Raw genomic sequence first — 25,454 nt, 5'->3', positions numbered from 1 at the left:
CAACTGCTTCTCCCCCCACCCCATCCCAGGGGATTTATATAACCCCTTCTGTTCGCTCATGTTTGTAAACAGGGCTGCTAATGGGTTTAGCACGGTTAAAAAACTCGTCCATCCATCTTAACGTAACCCTGTATTGCAGCTGACCAGCTCCTCACTCCCCACCGTACCTCCCACCCTATTGCTGCTCAGCTCCACAGCCCCTGTGGTAGAAGACTGAAACTCGTCTTCAGAGTTATGAAATAATGGAAGGCGGATGTAGAGAGGGTTCATATCACCTGTGATCTAATTCAATGACAGAACAGGCTAGACAAGCTTTGAGGCTCTTAACTCTCTGTGTCTTTCTTCCTCTCTCTCTCGTACACTCCCCATCTTTCTCTTTAACTGTCTTCTCCCCCTCCCACTCTCTGCTCCCTCTCACCCCCTCCCCCACTCTGCCCCCTCCCACCCTCTCTCAACCTCCCGCTCTCTGCCCCTTCCCACCCTCTCACTCCCTCCCACCCTTCCAGCCCATCTCCACTCTGCCTCTCCACCTCTCTCTCTCTCTCTCTCTTACTCACTCTGTCACTCTGTCTCTCTCACTCTCACTCTCTCCCTCACAGTCACTCACTCTCCCTGTCTCTGTGATGTGAGTGCACTTACGTCCTCTGCCTGCTCTCTCCCTCAGGGGTACACCTCGTTCTGGAATGATTGCATCTCTGCCGGCCTGCGAGGCTGCATCCTGGTGGAGCTGGCGTTGAGGGGGCGCATTCATCTGGAGCCCGTCACCATGCGCCGCAAGAGCTTGTTGAATCGCAAGGTAAGCGGTGGGACTGGGGCAGGGCCAAGCAAGGGAAGCAGAAACCACGGGCAGCCCCTTCAGGGTGGAAGCGTCTCTGTGCATTCTATCTGTAAAGTGCATCGCAGTGGTTTCGAAGGTGTATGGAGTGCTGGCTGTCATTAGTCAGGGGATTCAGTCCAAACGGCCACAATGTTGCAGCTCTATAAAACTGGTTAGACCACACTTGAGACTATTGTATTCCGTTCTGATTGCCTCACTGTAGGATGGATGTGGGAACTTCACAGAGGATGCAGGAAGGATTTACCTGAATTAGAGAACAGGTCAAACGTGGAAATGTTGAACGATCTAGGACATTGGGGCAAAAGAGAATAGAGATGACTGGATTTAGGTGTATAAGATGAGGCAGAGTTTGAATGGACAGCCAGTGCCTTTTCCTAGGGTGGCAAATGCTAATACTAGATGTTATCCTTCTAAGGTGTGTGGAAAGTCAGAGGTAGGGTGTTTTGGTTCTGCACTTTACTCAAAGCTAATCCCCTCCTCTTATTTTTCCACCCCCCTCCCTTTTTGTTGCAGGTCCTCTTCAAGTCCGATGCCCCAACTGGCGATGTCCTCTTGGACGAAGCCTTGAGACACATCAAGGCCACTGAACCCGCCGAGACAGTGCAGAGCTGGATCGAGCTGCTCACAGGTATTCGTCCTGCCCACAGGCTTTGGATTGGCAGCTACGCAGGGAGTGGGCGTGGGGGTAGATCGGGGCCTATGGTGATCAGTCCTGCTGCCCTCTGATCCCAGGATCAACTGCATTCCCTCCTGTACGAGAGTAGACCTTCGTTCACTGTCTGCCAAACTAGGGATCTAGTGAAATGAGGCAGCAGTTTTAACCTCTGCCCATCCCATGTTTTCATCACCCTGCTTTCTCTCTTCGACCTCAGACTCCCAGTTTGGACGTCTATAAGACCTGGAAGCAGAATCAGGTCTTTCAGTCCCTCTGGTGCTCTGCCATTCAACCACGGCTGATTTACTTCCCTTCTCCACGTAACATTTGACTTTTTGACCAATCTGCCAATCTGGTACTGGAACATCTGAAGGTTCAAAAGTCATATTTAATGTCAGAGAAATGTATATAATATACATCCTGAAATGCTTTTTCTCCGCAAACATCCACGAAAACAGAGGAGTGCCCCAACGAATAAATGACAGTTAAATGTGAGAGCCCCGAAGTCCCCCCTCCCAGCTCCCCTCCCTCCCGCACGTAAGCGGCGAGCAACGACCTCCCCCTTCCCCCCACCAGCAAAACAAAGTACACATCGGTACCATCACTGAGCCCAGGTGTGTGCTAAGCAATAGCAAGGGCACAGATCAAAGTTACCCCAAAAACTTTGCATTTCATCTGAAATTTGACAATCCACAGGTTTGCTCTCTCCCTGGCGAGCGGGAGAGGGAGGTGTCCCTCATTTTCACAGCGAGCGGGAGAAAGAACAACAACCCACTGGTTTACGATGTTAAAAGTTGGTATCGATGCTGTTTTTGAGCTCTGCGTCCAAAGATCACAAAGACCTCGGGTCTTCGGGCCCACAGATTTTCTGGCCTTCCTGATGACACATGAGTCTCCTGCTGTGACCACCCGTCTTCAGAGCCCTGAGATCTTAGGCTTCTGAATACGACCGGAACTCTCAGGCCAAACCCTTGGCATGTCGAATAGCGGCCAGTCGTCGAATGCTGAGAACGGGTCTCATTCCTGCAAAGAACCGAAACCTGCGTGTAACCCCAGGTCAGGGACTTCAAAAAAACCCTGATAGGGAAAAATAAAGATATTAAAGATGGAAATAGAGCTGTTTCTGAAGATGCAAGCAAAGGAGTCGCTGTTAGGCACCCTCATCCCTCCTAAGCTCCACCTCCATTTCCCAACAAATTTCATTCCTCCCCCCCCCCCCCCCCCAACACACCTTCATTACTATAAGCCCCAGCCACACTCTGTTCCCTGACCAGCTCAGCAGACTGGATGCCCCCATATCTGGGCCTCCACCTTGCAGGAAGTACCTTTCATGGAGTCATGGTGGCCCATCGGCCCCCAGAGTTCTGACAGACAACAGAGGACTGAGTTATCAGGAAACGTTGATTAGAACATAGAACAATACAGCACGCTACAGGCTCACAGTGTCGTGCTGAACTTTTCACCTCCTGGGTCCATCCTACATAGCTGTCCATTTTAACTACTTCCATCTTAAATGCCCTTAATTTGCCTCTACCACCACCCCTGGCAGAGCATTCCACCACGTCACCCACCACTCTCCATGTTAAAATAACTACTACCCCGACACTGCCCCCTATATCTTCCTCTAATCATATTAAAATTATGTCCCTTTTATATTATTCATATAAAGACAGTGGTTGTCTGTTCTATCTGTTTATGTTATCATCTTGTGTGTCTCTATCTGGTCACCTCTCATCCTCCTTCACTCCAAAGGGAAAGGCCCGAGCTCACTCCACCTATCCACATTATTCTCTAATTTCGGCAGCACCCTCTCTAAAGCTTCCATATCATTCCTATAATGAGGTAACCATCTCTGAACACAATAGTCCAGGTGTGGTCTAACCAGAGTTTTATAAGGCTCCAACATTACCTCGTGGCTCTTGAACACAATACCCCAACTAGTGAAGGTCAGCACACAACACGACTTAGAGTCGTAGGACACGACAGCACAGAAGCAGGTACTTCGGCTCACCTAGCCTGGCCGAACTAATAATCGGCCTATTGTCCCATTGACGTGGACCATGGTCCTCCTATCTATGTACCTGTCCAAATTTTTCATAAATGTTGAGGCCACACATCATACACCTTCGTAACCACCCTGTTAACTTGTTTGGCAACTTTGAGCAATCAGTGGTTTTGGACCCAAGAATCCCTCCATTAATCATGTATTCTGCCACTGCTCTACCTTGATCAGGTCTTGTGATTACAGTCACAAGAACGCAGTGAGGAGGAGATGTGTAATCTCCTAACAACACGCAAGGCTGCAGAGAAGTTCGACGACTGGATTTGAATGCTCTCGGTCAGCCATAGATGTTGAGCTCCAGCTGTCTGTGTGATACGCAAGCCAGGGCAGTACAATGTGGAGAGTGAGCTGTTGCCCACGTATCAGGCTGCCCCTCTCCACACAGCTGATGAACCCAGAGGAACGGCAGAGACCAGTGCAGTTTGGCACCAGTGGCGTCGCAGGAGTTGCCGGTCAGCATTGAACTCGACATGGGACCGCTATAGGAACCCCAGCTCTGGATTTTTTCACAGGGTTTACTCCTGAAGCCTGGCAGCCAGGGTTTGAGAGTTTTCCATCTAGTTGAGCTGCCAACCACAGCTGCCTGAAGCGACTAGAAACATTGAAAACCTACAGCACAATACAGGCCCTTCGGCCCACAAATCTGTGCTGAACATGTCCCTACTTTACCCATAGCCCTCTATTTTTCTAAGCTCCATGTATCCATCCAGCAGTCTCTTAAAAGACCCTATCGTATCTGTCTCCACCTCCGTCACTGGCAGCCCATTCCACGCACTGGCCACTCTCTACGTAAAAAAAACCTACCCCTGACATCTCCTCTGTACCCACTTCCAAGCACCTTAAAACTGTGCCCTCTCATGCTAGCCATTTCAGCCCTGGGAAAAAGCCTCTGACTATCCACATGATCAATGCCTCTCATCATCTTATACACCTCTATCAAGTCACCTCTCATCCTGTGTCGCTCCAAGGAGAAAAGGCCGAGTTCACTATTCTCATAAGGCATGCTCCCTAATCTAGGGAACACCCTTGTAAATCTCCTCTGCACCCTTTCTATGGCTTCCACATCCTTTCCCGTAGTGAGGCAACCAGAATTCAGCACAGTACTCCAAGTGGGGTCTGACCAGGGTCCTATATAGCTGCAACATTACCTCTCGGCTCTTAAACTCAATTCCACAATTGATGAAGGCCAATGTACTGTATGCCTGCTTAACCACAGAGTCAACCTGCATAGCAGCTTTGAGTGTCTTATGGACACAGACCCCAAGATCCCTCTGATCCTCCACACCGCTAAGTCTTACCATTAATATTATATTCTGCCATCATATTTGACCGACCAAAATGAACCGCTTCACACTTATCTGGGTTGAACTCCATCTGCCACTTCCCAGCCCAGTTTTACATCCTATCAATGTCCCTCTGTAACCTCCGACAGCCCTCCACACTATCCACAACGCCCCCAACCTTTGTGTCATCAGCAAATTTACTAACCCATTCCTCAATTTCCTCATCCAGATCATTTATAAAAATCACAAAGAGTAGGGGTCCCAGAACAGATCCCTGAGGCACTCCATTGGTCACTGGCCTCCATGCAGAATATGACCTGTCTACAACCACTCTTTGTCTTCTGTGGGCAAGCCAGTTATGGATCCACAAAACAATGTCCCCTTGGATCCCATGCCTCCTTACTTTCTCAAAAAGCCTTGCGTGGGGTACCTTATCAAATGCCTTACTGAAATCCATATACACTTTTACAGCTCTACTTTTATGCTTAGTCACATCCTCAAAAAATTTAATCAGGCTCGTAAGGCACGATATGCCTTTGACAAAGCCATGCTGACTATTCCTAATCATATTATGGCTCTACAACTGTTCATAAATGTTCACATACTTGTAGAATGCCTTGGGGTTTTCCTTAATCCTGTCCGCCAAGGCCTTCTCATGGCCTCTTCTGGCTCTCCTAATTTCATTCTTAAACTCCTTCCTGCTAGCCTTATAATCTTCTAAATTCATATCATTATCTTATTTTTTTGAACCTTTTGTAAGTTGTTCTTTTCTTCTTGACTAGATTTACAACAGCCTTTGTACACCACGGTTCCTGTACCCTACCATCCTTTCCATGTCTCATTAGAACATACCTACACAGAACTCCATGCAAGTATCTCCTGAATATTTGCCACATATCTTTGGTATGGTTCCTTGAGAACATCTGTTTCCAATTTATGCTTCCAAGTTCCTGCCTGATAGCCTCATTGTTCCCCTTACTCCAATTAAATGCTTCCCTAGCTTGTCTGTTCCTATCCCTCTCCAATGCTATGGTAAAGGAGATAGAATTGTGATCACTATCTCCAAAATGCTCTCCCACTGAGAGATCTGACACCTGACCAGGTTCATTTCCCAACACCAGATCAAGTACAGCCGCTCCTCTCGTAGGCTTATCTACGTACTGTGTCAAGAAACCTTCCTGAGCACACCTAACAAACTCCACCCCATCTAAACCCCTCACTCTAGGGAGATGCCAATCAATATTTGGGAAGTTGAAATCTCCCACCATGACAACCCTGTTATTATTACTCCTTTCCAGAATCTGTCTCCCTATCTGCTCCTCAATGTCCCTGTTACTATTGGGTGGTCTATAAAAGTAGCGTTATTGACCCCTTCCTATTCCTAACTTCCAACCATAGAGACTCAGTAGACAATACCTCCATGACTTCCTCCTTTTCTGCAGCTGTGACACTATCTCTGATCAACAGTGCCACACCCCCACCTCTTTTGCCTCCCTCCCTGTCCTTTCTGAAACATCTAAAGCCTGGCAGTTGAAGTAGCCATTCCTGCCCCTGCACCATCGGAGTTTAAGGTGCCAGTAACCCGCATTTGTCCCTTCTCCTCTCAGTAGAAGCAGTTCAGCTGGGCTTAGTTGCCAAGCCACACGTGAAGTTCAGGACCTGGACTTGGTTGTCAGGGGCTATCTGAGACAGATGCCATTGTGAGCATTTAATAGGTAGTGGGAGTTTATTCCCCCTACCTTGCTCAGCTACAATAACCTACAGGAACCTTGGAAGGGTTCAGAGTAAACGTCATAACTGATTGCAGCACAAGGTTGATATCTGGAAGGCAGACGATTTGTGATTAACTTGGGCTTCAGGAAGCAACTGTATAAATAGTTGATGATTAAAACGAGAGTTGCAAGCTAATGCAGAACCGCAGATGGGACTGACTGGATTGTTAAATGCTGGACACAGGGAACATATTTCCTCTGTCTGACCAGCTGGGCTCAAATCTCAGAACAAGTGATGAGATTTCTTCACCGGAGCCTTTGGAACTCTGCAGCCTGGAGAGCTGCTCACACATTGAGATTGGAGAGTAATAAATGCCTGGATGTTACAGAGCTAAGGTACATCAGCTGCTTACTCAATGAAGTGGGATGAGTGCTACAACTGCCCAGTTACACTCCCAAGCCATCCTGACTTAAACAGCAATTAAGTACATAACTGAACAAATCCCTTCTGCCTACTCAATGTCCATATCCCTCCATTGTCCGTCTAAGAGCTTCTTAAACACATCTATTGTATCTACCTCCACCACCACCCCTGTAGTGCAGGCACCCCCTCTCACACTGCCCTCTGGTATTAGACATGTTAACCCTAGGGAGAAAGATACAAGCTGCCTACTCTTGTAACCTTATGGACCTCTTATTTCATCCAGTTGCTCCAAATTTTGGCACCTGTAGTCTCTTTTGTCTGCCACCAAATCCCATCCTTGATTATAAGAAGGATGTGGAAGCTTTAGAGAAGTTGTAGAGATTTACCAGGACACTGCCTGGATTAGAGAGCATGTCTTGTGAGGATAGGATGAGAGAGCTTGGGCTTCTCTCTTTGGACTGAAGAGGTTATTTGATAGAGGTGTACAAGATGGTAGAGTGGACAGCCAGCACATTTTTTCCAGGGTGACACATCCTGTTAGGCTGAATGGAGGGAAGTTTCAGGGGGATGTCAGACATTTTTTTACACAGTGTGCTAAGAGCCTGGCAGGCCTTGCTGGGGCAGTGCAAAGGCTGATACATTAGGGACATTTCAGAGACTGGTTTAAATGTAACTTCTAAGAGAAGTTTGGACAATTACTTGGACAGGAGTGGTGTGGAGCACTCCGGTGCCAATATGGGTTGATGGGCTAGGCAGAATTACAGTTCTGCATGGGCTAGATGGGCTGAAGGGCCTGTTTGTAGTACTCAGTGACTCTTGGGGACGTGGTGGGTTATGACCTGTGCAAGAGGGAAGGGCAGAGAGACGATGAGTAGTTTATAGTTTAGTAAGGGGAGGGAAGCTCAAGGGGGATATTAGAGGAGGGTTTTTTACTCAGAGAGTGGTTGGTGCGTGGAATGCACTGCCTGAGTCAGTGGTGGAGGCAGATACACTAGTGAAGTTTAAGAGACTACGATGCAGGTATATGGAGGAATTTAAGGTGGGATAATATATGGGAGGCAGGGTTTAAGGGTTGGCACAACATTATGGGCTGAAGGGCCTGTACTGTGCTGTACTATTCTATGTTCTATATCATGTTGTGCTGTATGTTCTAATTCTATTGCCCTTTTTTTTTTAAACCCTTTGTCCCTCCTGATCCATTTGTTTCTGCCCTGGGCACCAGGCGAGACATGGAACCCCCTCAAGCTGAACTACCAGATCCGCAATGTGCGCGAGCGCTTGGCCAAAAGCCTGGTGGAGAAGGGGGTGCTGACCACCGAGAAGCAGAACTTCCTGCTCTTCGACATGACCACCCACCCGGTGACCAATGACACGCTGAAGCAGCGCCTCATCAAGAAGCTGCAGGACGCTTTCCTAGACAAGTGGGTGAAGGAGCCCCAGCGCATGGAGAAGCGGCTGCTGGCCCTCATCCTGCTGGCCCACAACTCGGACGTTTTGGAGAACGCCTTCGTGCCGCTGCAGGACGAGCAGTACGACCTGGCCACCAGCCGGTCACGGGAGCTGCTGGAGCTCAACCCAGACGTGGAGTGCACCAAGTCGAGCAGTGGCGAGATGATCTGGGCTGTAATGGCAGCCTTTACCAAGTAATGCCCAGATCCTTATTTCCATTTGAACAATGAGAACTCTGGTTGAGGGAACAATCTAATGGTATGGTGTTTCTCTTCACTCCCCCCCCCCCCCCCCCCAAACCTTCCCATCGCTTCCCCTCCCGTGTGCACCCTGCCTCAGTAAGAATGTGCCTCTGTGTGCAATAGGGTGCTGGTAGCTCTTGGGAACAGGACAGGATGTGACCGGATACCTTGGCTGGATTTATTCTGTCTTGCAGTCTCATCTGCCCCCATCCCCAATCCTTTTTAGGCTACCTGATCACCCAAGATGTGGGAAGGGGGTTGGTGGAAGAATCCAAGGAAGCAAGAGGCTTGGATTGGATTGGTGGTGGTCAAGGAGTGCCGCCATGTTGGGTAGGTGCAGTGGATTATTCTGGCCTCTGGGTGGCACTGCTGCTTACTCAGCACATTGCTGCCACCTCTTGGTGATAGTAAGGGACCACCTATTTTGTGAAGGAGAGGAGGTCTAATCTATTTCCATATGATCAGTGAGCTGCACTTTTATTTTAGGTCCCATTTCCCTCACGGCACCCCTCCCTCCACCTCCCAATGAACTCCCAACATGGCCCCCGACCTTGTTTACTTCCGAGTGTTCCCACCATGATTCCTCTGTTCTTGATGTGAGTCAAGATGGTCTGTGCCCCAATCGTTACTCTGTTATAGAAGGCAACTCTACCTTCTACCCCAGGGGTCAATGGTTATTAATACAGCATGCTCTCCTGGGGAGCTAACACATCAACAGTGGGGGAGTGGGTTGAGGTGGGATGTTTCGGAGTGGGTGGGTGACCGCACCTGCGCTCTCCCCTCTTGCCCCCCTTCCCCACTTCCACTGTGAAAAGTCATGAGGGCCGTGATGGTGGCCTTTTACTAAATAACACGCACGCAAGATCCTTCCATCTTATATTTTCCCAAGTTCCCCATCATTAAATGCCTTCTCTGTGTGCCATATCTGTCAGCCCAGTGACAGAAAAGCAGTGTGCTACAGGCCTCCTGTGCCCCATGCACTGCCCTCCATTCCCAGTGTCAGGTCTCCACTGTTACAGATACTGTTGGGCGTTGTCCCTGACTCCAGGTAAAGGTGCTGCCTTGATTCTGGGGATTAATATAACTCCTTTATCTAATTTTTGTTGAAAGAGAGCGTACTGTTCTAAATTATGTCCACGATCCACGTGAATGAATTCTTTCTATTTGCCAATTGAAGCATCTTAACTAACTGATGGTGACACTGGAGATCTTGGGAACGGGATGGGGTGTGACCTGACACCCTGCTGAATAAATGCCTGCTCCCACCTCACAAACCCACTCACTCCCCCACTCAACCTTTTCAAGGTTGTGTGGGGGGAAAGTAGTGGAGCGGGGGAAGGATCTGAGGGATCGAGAGGCTTGGACTGGATGGGTGGTGGTCAAGGAGTGCTGCCATGTTGGGCTGGGTTGCCACAGTGGTTTATTTTGGCCTCGGTGGTGCTCATAAGACAATGTTCGCCCAGCGTATTAGCACCACCCCTCAGTAGCAGTCCATCATTACAGGCTCCTCTTCTGCCAGGGCTGATTTCTTCCCTCTTCCATACACGTCACTCCCTCTCCCACCTCCATATAGGCGACAGGCATGGAGAACCAGTTCAAGGTGAAAGGCTGGTGAAGACCGGTTCCAAACAGCAACAAAGGAGTTCTCCCCAGCATGTGCTGGTCAGTCAGGAGAGGAGTTCCTATCACCTTGCTTCTCAGAGCTTGGGCCACTCCCAATTGTGCCCCTAAGCAGGGAGTGGGAAGGTTAATTAAATTCAACTCTGGAGTCTTTTGAGGCCCAGCCCAGTCCACTTTCCACGAGCCTCTTAAATGTGACATCGGTAATCTGTTTGGTCAGTGATTCAGTTGAATATCTTTATTTTCAGCTCTATGTAATCAATGAAACTGTAAAATAAATTTAAAACTAGTTTAACAAAAAAAAACAGGGACTGTTGGATCATTGGGAAACTTTTTGTTGGACTGTCTTGGAGACTCACAGCATAGAAGCATGCTCTTCAGCCAATGAGACTGTGCTATCAACCACCTGTCTTCACCAATCTGACATTACTGTCATTTATTTCTTCCCAAGCTCCCATTAACTCCCCCACTGATTCCAGCATTCCCCGACGTACGGTGGCTAGTTAACTCAGCGACCCTATGTGTTGAGGTGTGGGAAGGAACCGGAGCTCTCAGAGGCCACAGGGAGAGTATGGAAACTGCGTACACACGAGACATGACATGAGACACGTGACGAGATACACATACACACACAGCGTTGGAAATCAGGATCACAACCAGCTCACTGGCAAAGTGAAGCAGTGCCTCTTCCCTCTGCAAATTTCTGCTCCCCCCCCCCCCCCCCCGCTTGAGACTATGAGACTGTGACATGGACCTCCTTCAAGCCCAAGGGAATCCACTGCTCCCCTGTCTCCCCCTGCCCAATCCTGCCCCTGGTTCCTCCCTTTGCCCCTGATTTCCCCCAACCCTGTCTCCCCCCCATTGCCCCTGTCCCTCCTGCCCCTTCCCCCCCCCCCCCCCCCGCCTGCTCCCTATCACCCTTTCAGACTTTATCCTGTAATGTTATAGGGTACTGGTTTCCTTGGAAATGCTGCAGTTCTGTTACCAGGGCAACATCCTCAATCAGTCCAGTACAAATTGGGAAGAAAAGACAGGTTATCGATCCAAAGACTTGTGCGGATAAATGAGTTTTGAAAGCTGCCCTGACCGTGAAGGGTTGTCTGTGTTCGTTGCTTCCTGTGGGTCAGAAGTCATGACCCAAGTACACTGCTGCTTTGTTGAGTTCTGGGTCAGACTGTCCTGACCCGGGTTAAGTTTCCCGCAATGGGTATTGTTGAGAGGCAGTGGGAGGGAGAGGGGGAGAATGAGAGAGAGAAGGGAAGGGAAGGCCTACAAGGGAGGAGGGGAGAGGGAATGGGGGGAAGGAGGGAAGGGTGGGGGAGGTATGTAAGGGAGAAGGGAGGGGAGAATGAGAGAGAAGGGAAGGCCTACAAGAGAAAGGGAGAGGGAATGGGAGAGGGCAAAGGAAAATGGGGAGGGAGAGGGATAAGGGGAAGGTATATGAGGGGGGGTGGGGTGATACAGCAAGGAGGGGGAGAGAAAGAGAACTGATAGGGTCCTGGACCTGGATTTGACCCATCACTGCACTGTAGAATTTGCCTGCTCCTTGCTGTTAAATACAAGGAGAGATCTCACTCCAGCTCCCTATACCTGGGAAAGCTTGTGTCGTACAACAGTTCCTTCAGCCCGTCGAGTCAGTGTTGCCCATCCACCGCTCATTCACAATGAGCTCATTCCACCTTATGGAAACAGTATAAAATCCCGAGGAGGCCGAGTGCACACAGTATTTCCCCCCGCCCCAGGTTAGGCGAGGGTGGGGGTTCTAAAACTAGGTTGCATAGATTTAAGGTGAGGGGAAAGTTTTGAGGAGCAACTTTTTGATGTAGGTGGGGGTGAGTATATGGAAATGGCAGATGTGGGTATGTTAACGGCATTTGGGTAAATGTCTCGATAGGAGGGAGTTAGAGGGAGGTGGGCCAAATGCAGGCAAATGGGACTAGCTTGGAGAGCAGCAGGAATGTGTTAGGCTGAAGGGCCTGGTTTCACGTGGCTTGCTCCATGACTGCATTTCACACCTGATCTACCTCAGTGACATTAAACCTAGAACCCCAATTTCTCCTGGATCCAAATCGTTGTCTTGAATATCCCCGAAGACCAAGTCTTTGGGGGGGGGGGGGGTGCGGCTCTGGATTCTAGGATCTGTAATATCTTGTGACCCCACAGGATGCTGCGTCAACATAAAATTTGAAAGCAGGGAAAGACACAAACCTGTTCCGCTGCTCAGTGAGTTCAAAGTCTCAAGTGAATTCATTATCAAAGTGTGTACCTGTCACTATAGACTGCCCTGAGATTCATTTACTTGCAGGCTTTTTCAGTAGAGCATTGAAATGGAACAGAATCAGTGAAAACCTGCACACACTGACAAACAATGTGCAGGAAGAGACAAACTGTACAAACACAAAAAGATAATGGTAAATAGAGAGAGACAGATAGTATGGAGAGCACAAGTTACAGAGTCCTTGAAAGTGAGTCCATAGGTCGTGGAATCAGTTCAGTGTTGAGGTTAGTGAAATTATCCACGCTGGTTGTAGGGTAATAACTTCCTGAACTCTAGGGACTTTTAAGAGTCATTTAGATAAGCTTATGACTGTGAGGAAAATTTAAAATTATGGACATTGTGTGTAGGCGGAAGAGATTGGTTAGCCAATTGATTACCAATTTAATTGGCATAACATTGTAGGCTGAAGGGCCTGTCCCTGTGTTTTTCTGTTCCGTGTTCTGTGAACCTAATGGTATGCCAGACTGCAAGAGATGGGGGAAGAATTAGGCCATTCAGCCCATCGAGTCTGCTCGGCCATTCAATCGAGGTTGAATTTTACCAACCCTTTGTCTTGACTTCTCCCCCTATTGTAACACCCTTTACCAATCAATCTCTGCCTTAAGTACACGAAATGACCTTCATCCCCGCTGCATTCTGTGGCAACGAATTGCACAAATTCAGCTTTATCTGAAGAAATCCCTCATACCTTCATTCTGAGGTTGTGCCTTCGAGGACCTAAGGCTTCTGTACTTCTTGCTCGATGGTAGCAACGAGTTTAGTTAGGGGTTTAAGTGCCAGTTTATTTAGCTCGGCACAGCATCGTGGGCCTGACCTGTCCCCTCCAGCACAGCGCGCAGTGCCCCTCAATGACCACCAGGTGGCAGCGCTGTGAAGGGAGAACGACGTTACCAAATTAATGACTCGCCGGCTCACAAACCCCGCCGCAGCCTGCCGAAGTTTCGTGCAGAACGTGTGATCTTTTTTTACCCCATCAGGGCAGAAGTTGGATAACCTACAGCAGGGGAGACAGAGAAGGAATTTCTGCTTGTGCTGGGTATGGAGGGGGTGATTTGGGGCGTATTTATTTACCCCTTAAGCCAGGAGGTATCTATGGAGATGACGTTTCAGTTCCAGAGCAAGGGTTTAGTGGGATGGGTAATAGACATTGAAAACCGGGTTCTTCACATACCGCCGCTCCTCACCGCCAAAACCACCCCCTCCCTCGAACGCACACAGTGCTCTCTTGTTAATTCCCCTCCCACAGCGCGACACTCCCTCCTCACCGCCCCACCCGCGTGAATCTACAATCGAAGGAAGAACTGGTCGGGCCAACAATTACCCAGTACTGAATTAACATTTAAAAGGTCAGTCTTTGAAGAATCGGCTGCCAATGCCAAACCCTGGCCTCATCTCACTCCCGGGTGCCGAGGGAAGGGCGCGGTGCCTCAGGAATGCAGGAAATATGCCGAAATAGAACAAATTAACCTGTCGGTCACACACCAGGACCGGAGCCTCCCACCACCTACTCCGACGCTCAGCAAGGTCAATCCTCAGGCCTGTACCGTTGGACTTTTTGATCCGTTGCATTTCGGACACACTCAGTGACCACTCTGTAAGTTAACTCCCGCCTCAGAAAGTGGCCACGGATTCGTGGTCTGCTGCTATAACCCATCTACTTCCAATTTCGACGTGTTGTGTGTTCAGAGATGCTATGTTATTTGAATTGCCGGCACCTCGAACCAGTCTGGCCATTCTCCTCTGACCTCTCTCATTAACGAGGCGTTTTCGGCCACAGAACTGCCGCTCACTGGATTTTTTTTTACCATTCTCTGTGAACTCTAGAGATTGCTGAGCGTGAAAATAATCGGCCCCAACCTCCTGCCCTCTCCCCGTATCCCTTCATGCCCTGACTAATCAAGGATCTATCAACCTCTGCCTTAAATAGACAGAGACACAGATTCACCACTTTCTGTTTGAAGAAATTCTTCCTCATCTCCACCTTAAAAGGACGCCCCTCTATCCTGAGTCTATGCCCTCTGGTCTTAAACTCTCCCACCATAGGAAACATTCCCTCCACATCCACTCTATCGAGGCTTTGCAGCATTTGATGGGTTTCAATGAGGTCACCCCTCAATCTTCCGAATTTCAGTGAGTCCGTGCTCAGAGCCGTCAAACGCTCTTCATATGACGAGCCTTTCAATCCCGGAGTCATTTCGCGTCCCTCCTCTCCAACGTTAGCACATCAAGGAGCCCAAAACTGCTCACAACACTCCAAGTAGGCCCCACCAGTGCCTTCTAAAGCCTCAGCATTACATCCTTGCTTTTATATTCTAGCCCTCTTGAAATGAATGCTAACATTGCATTTGCCTTCCTCACCACTGACTCAACCAGCAAGTTAACCTTTAGGGTATCTGCAGGAGGATTCTCAAATCCCTTCCCACCTCAGATTTTTGTATTTTATCTCAATTTAGAAAATTGTCCACCCTTTTGTTTTCTCTACCAAAGTGCATGACCATACACTGTACTCTTATCTGCCACTTCTTTGCCAATTCTCCTAATTTGTCTAAGACCTTCTGTAGTCTCTCTGCTTCCTGAGAACTACCTGCCCCTCCACCCACCTATCTTCATATCATCCACAAAGTTGGCCACAAAGCCATCAATTCCTGTGCTGTTCAATGTTCTGTGTAATTCTGTCATCAGAATCATTGATATTAGAACGTAATAAGAGGTGATCCTGACACAGACCCCCGGGGAACAGCGCTGGTCACTGGCAGCCAAACAGAAAAAGTTCCCTTTACTTCCACTCTTTGTCTGTGCTGCTTGATATTTCTTCAAATAATTCCAATAGATCTGGCAGGGAAGATTTTCCCTTGCGGAGACCATGCTGACTACAGGCTATTTTATCATGTGCCTCCAAGTACCCCCAAACCACATCCTTAACAGTCAACTCCAACATCTTCCCGAACACTGAGGTCAGACTAACTGGCCTATAGTTTCCTTCCTTCTGCCCCTCTCCCTTCTCGAAGAGTGGAGTGACATTTACAGTTATCCAGTCTTCCGGAACCATTCCAGAATCAATTGATTCTTGAAAGATCATTATTAATGCCTCCACAGTCTCTTCAGCCACCACTTAGAGAACACTGGGATGTAGACCATTTGGTCCAGTTGATTCATCCACCTTTGGACCTTTCAGTTTCCAAGGACTTTCTCCCTAGTAATGATAACTTCACACACTTCTGCCATATCCTCCACCTCTCCCCCCCCACCCCCGCCTCCAACGCTCTCAAACCTCCGGCATACTATTAGTGTTGTTTACAGTGAAGATTGATGCAAAATACTTATTCTCTTCTACCTTCATCCCTGTCAGTGTTCTTTTCCTATTAATTTTTGTAAACTTTTCTCTCATGCATCTGAAATTCCCTTTACTTGATGGTAATATTGCTACACCTGACTTTGGCTTATCCTTCCCAAACTGTAGGATGAATTCCATCAAATAATGTTCACTGGCCCCTAAGAGTTCTTTTACCTTAAATTCTTTAATCAATTCTGCCCCATTACACAACTCCTAATTCAAAATGGCTGATGCCCTAGTGGGGTCAAACACGAGCTGCTCCAAAAATCCATTTCCATAAGACCATAAGACATAGGAATAGAATTAGGCTATTTGGCCCATTGAGTCTGTTCCACCATTCAATCATGGCTGATCCTTTCTTTTCCCCTCCTTAGCCCCACTCCCTGGCCTTCTCCCCATAACCTTTGATACTGTGTCCAGTCAAGAACCTATCAAGCTCTGCTTTAAATACACCCAACAACCTGGCTTCTACAGCTGCCTATGGTAACAAATTCACAAATTCATCACCTTCTGGCTAAAGAAATTTCTCTGCATCTGTTTTAAATGTTTTAAATGTTTTAAATGTTTTAAATCTATCTTGAGGCTGTGCCCTCTTGTCCTAGACTCCCCCACCATAGGAAACATCCTTTCCACTTCTACTCTATCTAAACCTTTCAACATTCAAAAGGTTTCAATCAGCTTTTCCCCACCCCCCCCCCCCCCCACACCCCATCCTTCTAACTTCCAACAAGTACAGACCCAGAACTATCAAACATTCTTCATATGATCACCCTTTCATTCCTGGGCTCATCCTTGTGAACCTCTTCTGAACCCTCTCCAAAGCCAGCACACCTTTTCTTAGTTGAAAAGCTCAGAACTTTTCACAATACTCAAGGTGAGGCCTCACCAGTACCTTATAAAGCCTCAGCATCACATCCCTGCTCTTCTTTTCTAGACCACTTGAAATGAATGCATTTGCCTTCTTCACCACCAACTCTACCTGCAAGTTAACCTTTAGCATGTTCTGCACAAGGATTCCCAAGTCACTCTGCATCTCAGATTCCTGGATTTTCTCTCCACTTAGAAAATAATCTGCACATTTATTTCTACTACCAAAGTGCATGACCATGCATTTTCCAACATTGTATTTCATTTGCCACTTTCTTGCCCATTGTTCTAATCTGTCCAAGTCCTTCTGCAGTCTACGTGTTTCCTCAACACTACCAGCCCCTCCACTAGTCTTCGTATCATCTGCAAACTTGGCAACAAAGCCATTATTTAAATCACGGATATACAGCATAAAAAGAAGCAGTCCCAACAGCGACCCCTGCAGAACACCACTGGTCACTGGCAGCCAACCAGAAAAGGATCCTTTTATTCCCATTCGCTGCCTCCTACCAATCAGCCAATACACTAACCATGTTAGTAACCTTCCTGTAACACCATGACTTCTTGATTCGGTAAGCAACCTCATGTGTGGCACCTTGTCAAAGGTCTTCTGAAAGTCCAAATATACAACATCCACTGCATCCCCTTTATCTATCCTACTTGTAATCTCCTCAAATAATTCTGACATGTTTGTCAGGCAAGATTTTCCCTTAAGGAAACAATGCTGATTTTGTCCTATCTTGTCCTGTGTCACCAAGTGCTCCATCACCTCATCTTTAACAATTGACTCCAACATTTTCTCAACCACTGGTGTCAGGCTAACTGGTCTATGATTTCCTTTCTGCTGCCTTCCTCCTTTCTTAAAGAGTGGAGTGACAGTTGTAATTTTCCAGTCCTCTGGCACGATGCCAGAATCCAATATTTTTTGAAAGAACATTACTAGTGCCTCCACAATCTCTACTGCTATCTCTTCCAGAACCCTAGGGTGTGGTTCATCTGGTCTGGGTGACTTAAGTATCTTTGGATCTTTCAGCTTTTTGACCACCTTCTCACTTGTAATAGTAACTGCACTCACCTCTCTTCCCTCACACCCTTCAGTGAAGACTGATGCAAAATACTCAGTTCATTTGCCATCTCTCTGTCCCCTATTATTATTTCCCCAACCTCATATTTTCTAGTGTTCCTATAACCACTCTCATCTCTTTTTTTTTACATATTTAAAAAGATTTTACTATCCAATTTGATATTGTTTGCTATCTTGCTTTCATATTTTATCTTTTCCTTTCTAATGATTCTTACAGTTGCTCTCTGTAGCTTTTTTAAAAGCTTCCCAATTCTTCCCACTAATTTCTGCATTGCTGTCTGCCCCCTCTTTTGCTTTTACATTAGCTTCGACTTCCCTTGTCAGCCACGGTTGTACTATTTTGCCATTTGGGTATTTCTTCATTTTGGAATACATCTATCCTGTACCTTCCTCATTTTTCTCAGAAACTCACGCCATTGCTGCTCTGCTGTCATCCCTGGCAGCATCTCCTTCCAATTTACTTTGACCAACTCCTCTCTCATACCACTGTAATTTCCTTTACTCATTTGAAATATTGCTACGTTAGACTTTACGTTCTCCCTATCAAATTTCAAGTTGAACTCAATCATATTGTGGTCACAGCCTCCTAAGGGTTCTTTACCTTAAACTACCTAATCACCTCCAGCTCATTACACAACACCCAATCCAGTATAGCTGATCCCCTACTGGGCTCAATGACAAACTGCTCTAAAAAGCCATCTCGTAGGCGTTCAACAAACTCACTCTCTTGAGATCCATTTCCAACCCGATTTTCCCAATCGAACGGCATGTTGAAATCTCGCATTTCATAACATTGCCCTTTTGGCATGCCTGTTCTATTTCCTGTTGTAATCTGTGGTCTACATCCCAGCTACTATTGGGAGGCTTGTATATAACTGCCATCTACGTCCTTTTACCCTTGCAGTTTCTCAACCCAACCCACAAGGATTTAACATCTTCCAATCCTATGTGATATCTTTCTACTGATTTGATGCCATTCTTTACCAGCAGAGCCACGCCACCCCCTCTGCCTACCTTCCTATCCCTCTGATACAATGTGTAACCTTCGACATTCAGCTCCCAACTACAACCATCCTTCAGCCACGATTCAGTGATCAGCATCATACCTGACAATCTGTAATAGTGGAACAAGATCACCCACATTATTTCTTATACTCTGTGCATTGAGATATCACCTTTCAGAACTGCATTTGCTACCTTTTTTTGATTCTGCATCCCTAACACACTGATACTCGCCCTGCTGGCTGCAATGTTGCCCTAACATCTTGGCAGTTTGACTGCACGCTACCCTTGTTTTTTTTTTAACCATCCGGCCTATCCTGAGTCGCTTCACTGCGGTTGCCAACCCCTGCCAAGTTATTTTAAACCCTCCCCAACAGCTTTAACAAACCTGCCTGTGAGAATATTGCCCCCCCCCCTTCGGGTTAAGGCGCAGTCTATCACTTTTGAACAGGTAATACCTCCCCCAGGAGGGATTCCAATGATCCAAGAACCTGTTGCCCTGCCCCCTGAACCAGCTTCCCAGCCTCAGTGATGCGTGGCGCAGGTAACAATCAGAAATTATTACCTGGGAGACCCTGCTCCTCAGCTTTCTACCTAGGCCTCTAAACCCCTTCTTTCGGGACCTTTTTGCTGAATCATCGGTGCCAATATGTACCACAACATCAGCCTGCTCTCCCTCCCTCTCCAGAATGTCCGAGACGTCCCTGACCCTGGCTCCTGGGAAGCAACGTACCATCAGGTTGTCCCGTTCACATTCACAAAATGTCCTGTCTGTTCTCCTATCACTCCCGCTCCCCTGTCTCCCTCTTTCTCTATGCTCAGTGCCATCAATCCGGTCTCCGTGACGTTCCCCTGGAATGTACCCCCTCCCCCCACACACACAACAGTATCCAAAGCAGTATACTGTACTTATTATTGAGGGGAGTGGCCACAGGGGTGCTCTGCACTAACTGCCTTTTCCTGACAGTTCTCCTGACAGTCACCCTGTACTCACCTCCTGCAACTTCAGGGTGACTACTTCCCTGTAACTCCAAAAGGTGATCTCCTCACTCTCCCGTTCAAGCTGAAGTCACTCTCTGGATCCCCGCGTGGTCTTCAAGGAGCTGCAGCCAGATGCATCTCACGTAGATGCGGTTTCCTGGGAGACTCGGGGTCTCTCCGGGACCCCAACATCCGGCATGAAGAACACACAGCAGCAATTTACTACACTAAATACAGCAAGAGTGAGGGGAAAAGGGAGCCTTAGGAAAGCTTACCCAGAGCCAAGGCTGCTTTCGAGCCGAAGCCTGACTCTCCTACCCCCACCACGGGCCTACTCCCAACAATGGCCGCCTCGCTTGTCCCTTCTGTTCTTTTAAACAAGCGTTGCCGACCTGCGAGAAACCTGGCAGAGGTCTGTTCCTGCCGCTGATTTACTTAATCATTTATTATTATTTTTTTGTTTCGTTTATTATTTTTTCCAGATTATGTATGGCATTGAACTGCTGCTGCTAAGTTAACAAATTTCATGTCACATGCCGGTGATAATAAACCTGATTCTGACTCTTCTCCGACGGGGCACTCCAGAAATCCCCCCTCTTGGGGTCCAGCACCAGCGTGATTTCCCCAGTCCTCCTGCGTATTGAAGTTCCCCATGACATTGCCCTTTTGGGTTCCATTTTCTAAATCCTGATGAGAATCCCAGGAGACTCAAACCAGTAATCATTTCACGGTCAACGTCACTTAGATCACATTCCTTCACGAGTCTGATGTTTGGCCGGAACGCCTTCTGAACCTCTGGGCCATGTCGGCATGCTTTTATGCATTGAGTTGCTGCCACATGATTGGCTGCTTAGATCTTTGCATTAGCGAGTACCTAATAAAGTGGCCACTGTGTGTCGGTTTATGTTTTAACGTCAGTAGGGATGTTGGCTGGGCCTCCATCCATCTGTGACGTCTTGAATGTGGTTAGATATTACAGAGAAGTTTCCCAGGGGCCTTATCCAGGTCTGGTCGAACACCCCCCACTTGCCTGGGTGGAGTTAGTCCAGGCGCTCAACATCTGCCCAGTACCTCTCCCCTGCCTACAAGGCACAGGTCCGGACTGTGATGGGACATTCTCCACTTAACCACGTTTGGAAATCCACCGTTCTGTTGCAGTCCCTCCTCTTTGCCGCCCCCACAGCACCTCATCCTCGCCAGCCCTCCTACTCCCAGGAAGGAGAGATCTCTCTGCTCCCACTCCGTGAACTGACTCTCGGAAGCAGGGACAGCCCTGCCCGAGAAGGGGAGACACTCGGTATCGAATGAACTTCACAAGCGGCGATGTGGATACGGCAGCGGGAAAGGTTGCTGCAATAATCCGGTTTTCCCGCGGAACGCAGGGAAGCTGGGTACATTCTCTGGGCACAGCGGAAGGCTCTCCCCTCTCCGGTAGCAGACCGATCAAGAGACGGGCAGCCGCGCTCACTTTCCGCATTCGCCTCAATGTTTCCATCTGCCTCGGCGCTCCAATCGGCGAAATGGATTCGAACGTCGGTTCAGTCCCCGTCCGCGCACGTTGTCCCTCCCTTCCGAGGTCCTGCACAGCACTGGAACACCCAAACCATCTCCAAACACCAAATCACAGACTCCAGCAGTTCCAGAATCACATCCAAGATGAGAAAACAAAGGTAAAAGACATAAAATACATATATGGTTTCATGATCTATCCAACAGATGTCGACCGAACACGCCATCTTGCCTGGCAGTTTCACTGTTTCTCATCCTGTCCCTCTCTCATACTCGGTGCCCTCTCCTACATTGCATCATTCCCTCCATCTCTGTTTTCCTGTTCTCTGACTGTTACTCTCTCTCCCTCTCGATGTCCCTCTCTGTCTGGTCCCCTTCTCTCCCTCTGTGAGAGTCTCTCTCTCTCTCTCTCGGTGCTGGGTAGCCTCTTTTCTTCCTCATGCTCACTGAAAACGTGTGTAGTGACTTTTCACTCATTCTGTGTCTATACCTCAGACTTCCTCTTCCTCTCCTTCTGTACCTCTCCATCTCTTCCGCGTCTCGCTTCCTGGTTGGTCCTCTCTTCCTCACAGTACCCCTCTCTGCTCTTCTCTGTTCCCTGCCCCCTCTCTCTCTCCCTTCCATATTGTTTGATTTTCTCATCCCCTCTCCCCTTCACTTACTCTCTGTAATCTTCCCTGTTCCAGCCCCCTCTCCTACCCTCTCTCCCGGCTTTATCACACTCTGTCTCTCCTCCTCCCTGCCGCTTCGTCACGTTCTCTCGTGTCTGTCACGTTCTCTCTCTCCTTCGTTAACAGGAGAGATTCTGCAGATGCTGGAAATCTGGAGCAACGCCGACGGGATGCTGAAGGAAATGAGCAGGCCGGGCGGCCCCCATGGAAATGACGTTTCTGCTGGAGCCCCTTCATGAGGACTGGAAAGGAGCCAGAATAGAAAGGGGTGGAAAGGAAGGGCGTTCAAGCTGGCGGGTGATAGGGGAGGGCTGGTGAGGGGTAAGGCAGCTGGAATGAAGTGAGAAGCTGGGATGTGATAGATGGAGAGCCAAAATGCCAAAGGAGAAGAAGGAATCCAGAAACTATTTCTCTCCTTCTACCTGCTCCGTCTTCTCTCCATGTCACGGTGGGGGCTGACAATGACTGAACCCGGGTGCAGAGGAACCCATTTAGAGACATAAACAAGAGGTTTTACATGGGAATTCCAACAGCGACAAGGACCCTGCGGTAAGCACTAAACGGAAGACCACTTTAATTAATCAGTAGGTGGAAGCCCTGTGCCAATCAAAACGAACTATAAGATTAAACAGAGCTCAGAGGCTTAACGAGTCTAGTTAAGACAATAATTAACGGGTGCTCTTTAAACACAGAGCCCAACGCTAGTCCCGCCCAGGCCCGCAGGACTCATGACAACTCGTCTCCCTTTTGCTCTCTCTCACTCTCTTTTCCCAGCCCGCTCTCCCTCAATCCCCCTTTCTTTCTCTCTGTCTCTCTGCCCTTACCTCCCTCCTCTCCTATTTCCCTCTCCTCCTGTGTTATGGAATCGTCTCAAGGGTGGGGAATCCACGAAACACAAGCACTTCACGTATCTCAACGAGTTATATATAATGCTTTCCAGATCTGAAGCCAACCTTCTTTTCTATTTGGCAAAAAAAACTTGGAGCAGTTTCCCCCAAAAGGGAAAAAACCAATGACAACTGAACCAGCCTGCTCAGTCTGATCACTAGCTCAGCACAGCCAGACCGTGACCACTTTACACAGCAACACCGTGACCACTTTACACAGCCACACCGTGACGCTTTACACAGCCACACTGTCACCACTTTACACAGCAACACCGTGACCACTTTACACAGACACACCGTGAACGCTTTACACAGCCACACTGTCACCACTTTACACAGCCACACCGTGACCACTTTACATAGCCACACCGTGACCACTTTACACAACAACACCGTGACCACTTTTCACAGCCACATCGTGACCACTTTACACAGCCACACTGTCACCACTTTACACAGCCACACCGTGACCACTTTACACAGCCACACTGTCACCACTTTACACAGCCACACCGTGACCACTTTACACAGCAACACTGTCACCACTTTACACAGCCACACTGTGACCACTTTACACAGCAACACTCACCACTTTACACACAACACCGGGACCACTTTACACAGCCACACCGTGACCACTTTACACAGCCACACCGCGACCACTTTACACAGCCACACTGTCACCACTTTACACAACAAAACCATGACCACTTTACACAGTAACACCGTGACCACTTTACACAGCCACACTGTCACCACTTTAAACAGCCACACTGTCACCGCTTTACACAGCACACCGTGACCACTTTACACAGCCACACCGCGACCACTTTACACAGCCACACCGTGACCACTTTACACAGCCACACTGTCACCACTTTACACAACAACACCATGACCACTTTACACAGTAACACCGTGACCACTTTACACAGCCACACTGTCACCACTTTACACCGTCACCGCTTTACACAGCCACACCGTGACCACTTTACACAGCCAGACTGTCACCACTTTACACAACAACACCGTGACCACTTTTCACAGCCACACTGTCACCGCTTTACACAGCCACACCGTGACCACTTCTCACAGCCACACTGTGACCACTTTACACAGCCACACCGCGACCACTTTTCACAGCCACACCGCGACCACTTTACACAACAACACTGTGACCACTTTACACTGCAACACCGCGACCACTTTACACAGCAACACCGTGACCACTTTACACAGCCACACCGCGACCACTTTACACAGCCACACTGTCACCACTTTACACGGCCACACCGCGACCACTTTACACAGCCACACTGTCACCACTTTACACAGCAACACCGTGACCGCTTTACACAGCCACACCGTGACAACTTTATACAGCCACACCGTCACCACTTTACACAGCCACACCGTCACCACTTGACACAACCACACCGTCACCACTTTACACAGCCACACCGTGACCACTATACACAGCAACACTGTCACCACTTTACACAGCCACACCGTGACCACTTTACACCGCCACACCGTGACCACTTTACACAGCCACACCGCGACCACTTAATACAGCCACACTGTCACCACTTTACACAGCCACACCGTGACCACTTTACACAGCCACACCGTGACCACTTTACACAGCCACACTGTCACCACTTTACATAGCCACACCGTGACCACTTTACACAGCCACACCGTGACCACTTTACACAGCCACACCGTGACCACTTTACACAGCCACACTGTCACCACTTTACACAGCAACACCGTGACCACTTTACACAGCCACACTGTCACCACTTTACACAGCCACACCGTGACCACTTTACACAGCCACACTGTCACCACTTTACACAGCCACACTGTCACCACTTTACACAGCAACACCGTGACCACTTTACACAGCCATACCGTGACCAGTTTGCACAGCCACACCGTGACCACTTTACACAGCCACACCGCGACCACTTTACACAGCCACACCGCGACCACTTTACACAGCCACACCGTGACCACTTTACACAGCCACACCGTGACCACTTTACACAGCCACACCGCGACCACTTTACACAGCCACACTGTCACCACTTTACACAGCAACACTGTCACCACTATACACAGCCACACCGTGACCACTTTACACAGCCACACCGTGACCACTTTACACAGCCACACTGTCACCACTTCACACAGCCACACTGTCACCACTGTACACAGCCACACTGTGACCACTTTACACAGCCACACCGTCACCACTTTACACAGCCACACCGCGACCACTTTACACAGCCACACTGTCACCACTTTACACAGCAACACTGTCACCACTATACACAGCCACACCGTGACCACTTTACACAGCCACACCGTGACCACTTTACACAGCCAGACTGTCACCACTTTACATAGCCACAATGTCACCACTTTACACAGCCACACCGTGACCACTTTGCACAGCCACACTGTCACCACTTTACACAGCCACACTGTCACCACTGTACACAGCCACACTGTGACCACTTAACACAGCCACACCGTCACCACTTTACA

The 25,454-nt window shown here is 48.5% G+C and overlaps 1 protein-coding gene and 2 long non-coding RNA genes across 3 annotated transcripts in view; 2 read left to right on the top strand and 1 right to left on the bottom strand.

The window, feature by feature from the left end:
• LOC132399544 (Golgi phosphoprotein 3-like) overlaps positions 1-10,590 on the top strand; it is a 28,100-nt gene extending 17,510 nt beyond the window's left edge. The window contains exons 2-4 of the mRNA XM_059980023.1: positions 665-796; positions 1,352-1,466; positions 8,197-10,590. Coding sequence (XP_059836006.1) covers positions 665-796; positions 1,352-1,466; positions 8,197-8,621 — 672 coding nt within the window. The 3' untranslated portion in view covers positions 8,622-10,590. The remainder of the gene's footprint in view (positions 1-664; positions 797-1,351; positions 1,467-8,196) is intronic.
• On the bottom strand, positions 1,479-13,984 carry LOC132399545 (uncharacterized). Its single transcript, XR_009514018.1, has 3 exons — positions 13,885-13,984; positions 13,252-13,431; positions 1,479-2,570 (listed from the first exon to the last, which is right to left on the bottom strand). It is a non-coding gene; the product is annotated as an uncharacterized LOC132399545 (long non-coding RNA).
• Positions 13,985-14,032: 48 nt separating this feature from the next.
• On the top strand, positions 14,033-22,569 carry LOC132399546 (uncharacterized). The gene is made up of 3 exons (XR_009514019.1): positions 14,033-14,157; positions 20,314-21,501; positions 22,138-22,569. It is a non-coding gene; the product is annotated as an uncharacterized LOC132399546 (long non-coding RNA).
• The last annotated feature ends 2,885 nt before the right edge of the window (positions 22,570-25,454 follow it).

The sequence above is a fragment of the Hypanus sabinus genome, chromosome 9, assembly GCF_030144855.1.
Source record: "Hypanus sabinus isolate sHypSab1 chromosome 9, sHypSab1.hap1, whole genome shotgun sequence".
In the NCBI taxonomy this organism is placed as follows: Eukaryota; Metazoa; Chordata; class Chondrichthyes; order Myliobatiformes; family Dasyatidae; genus Hypanus; species Hypanus sabinus.
Note: the sequence above shows the minus strand (reverse complement) of the source record. Positions and strands in the feature narration are given on the sequence as shown.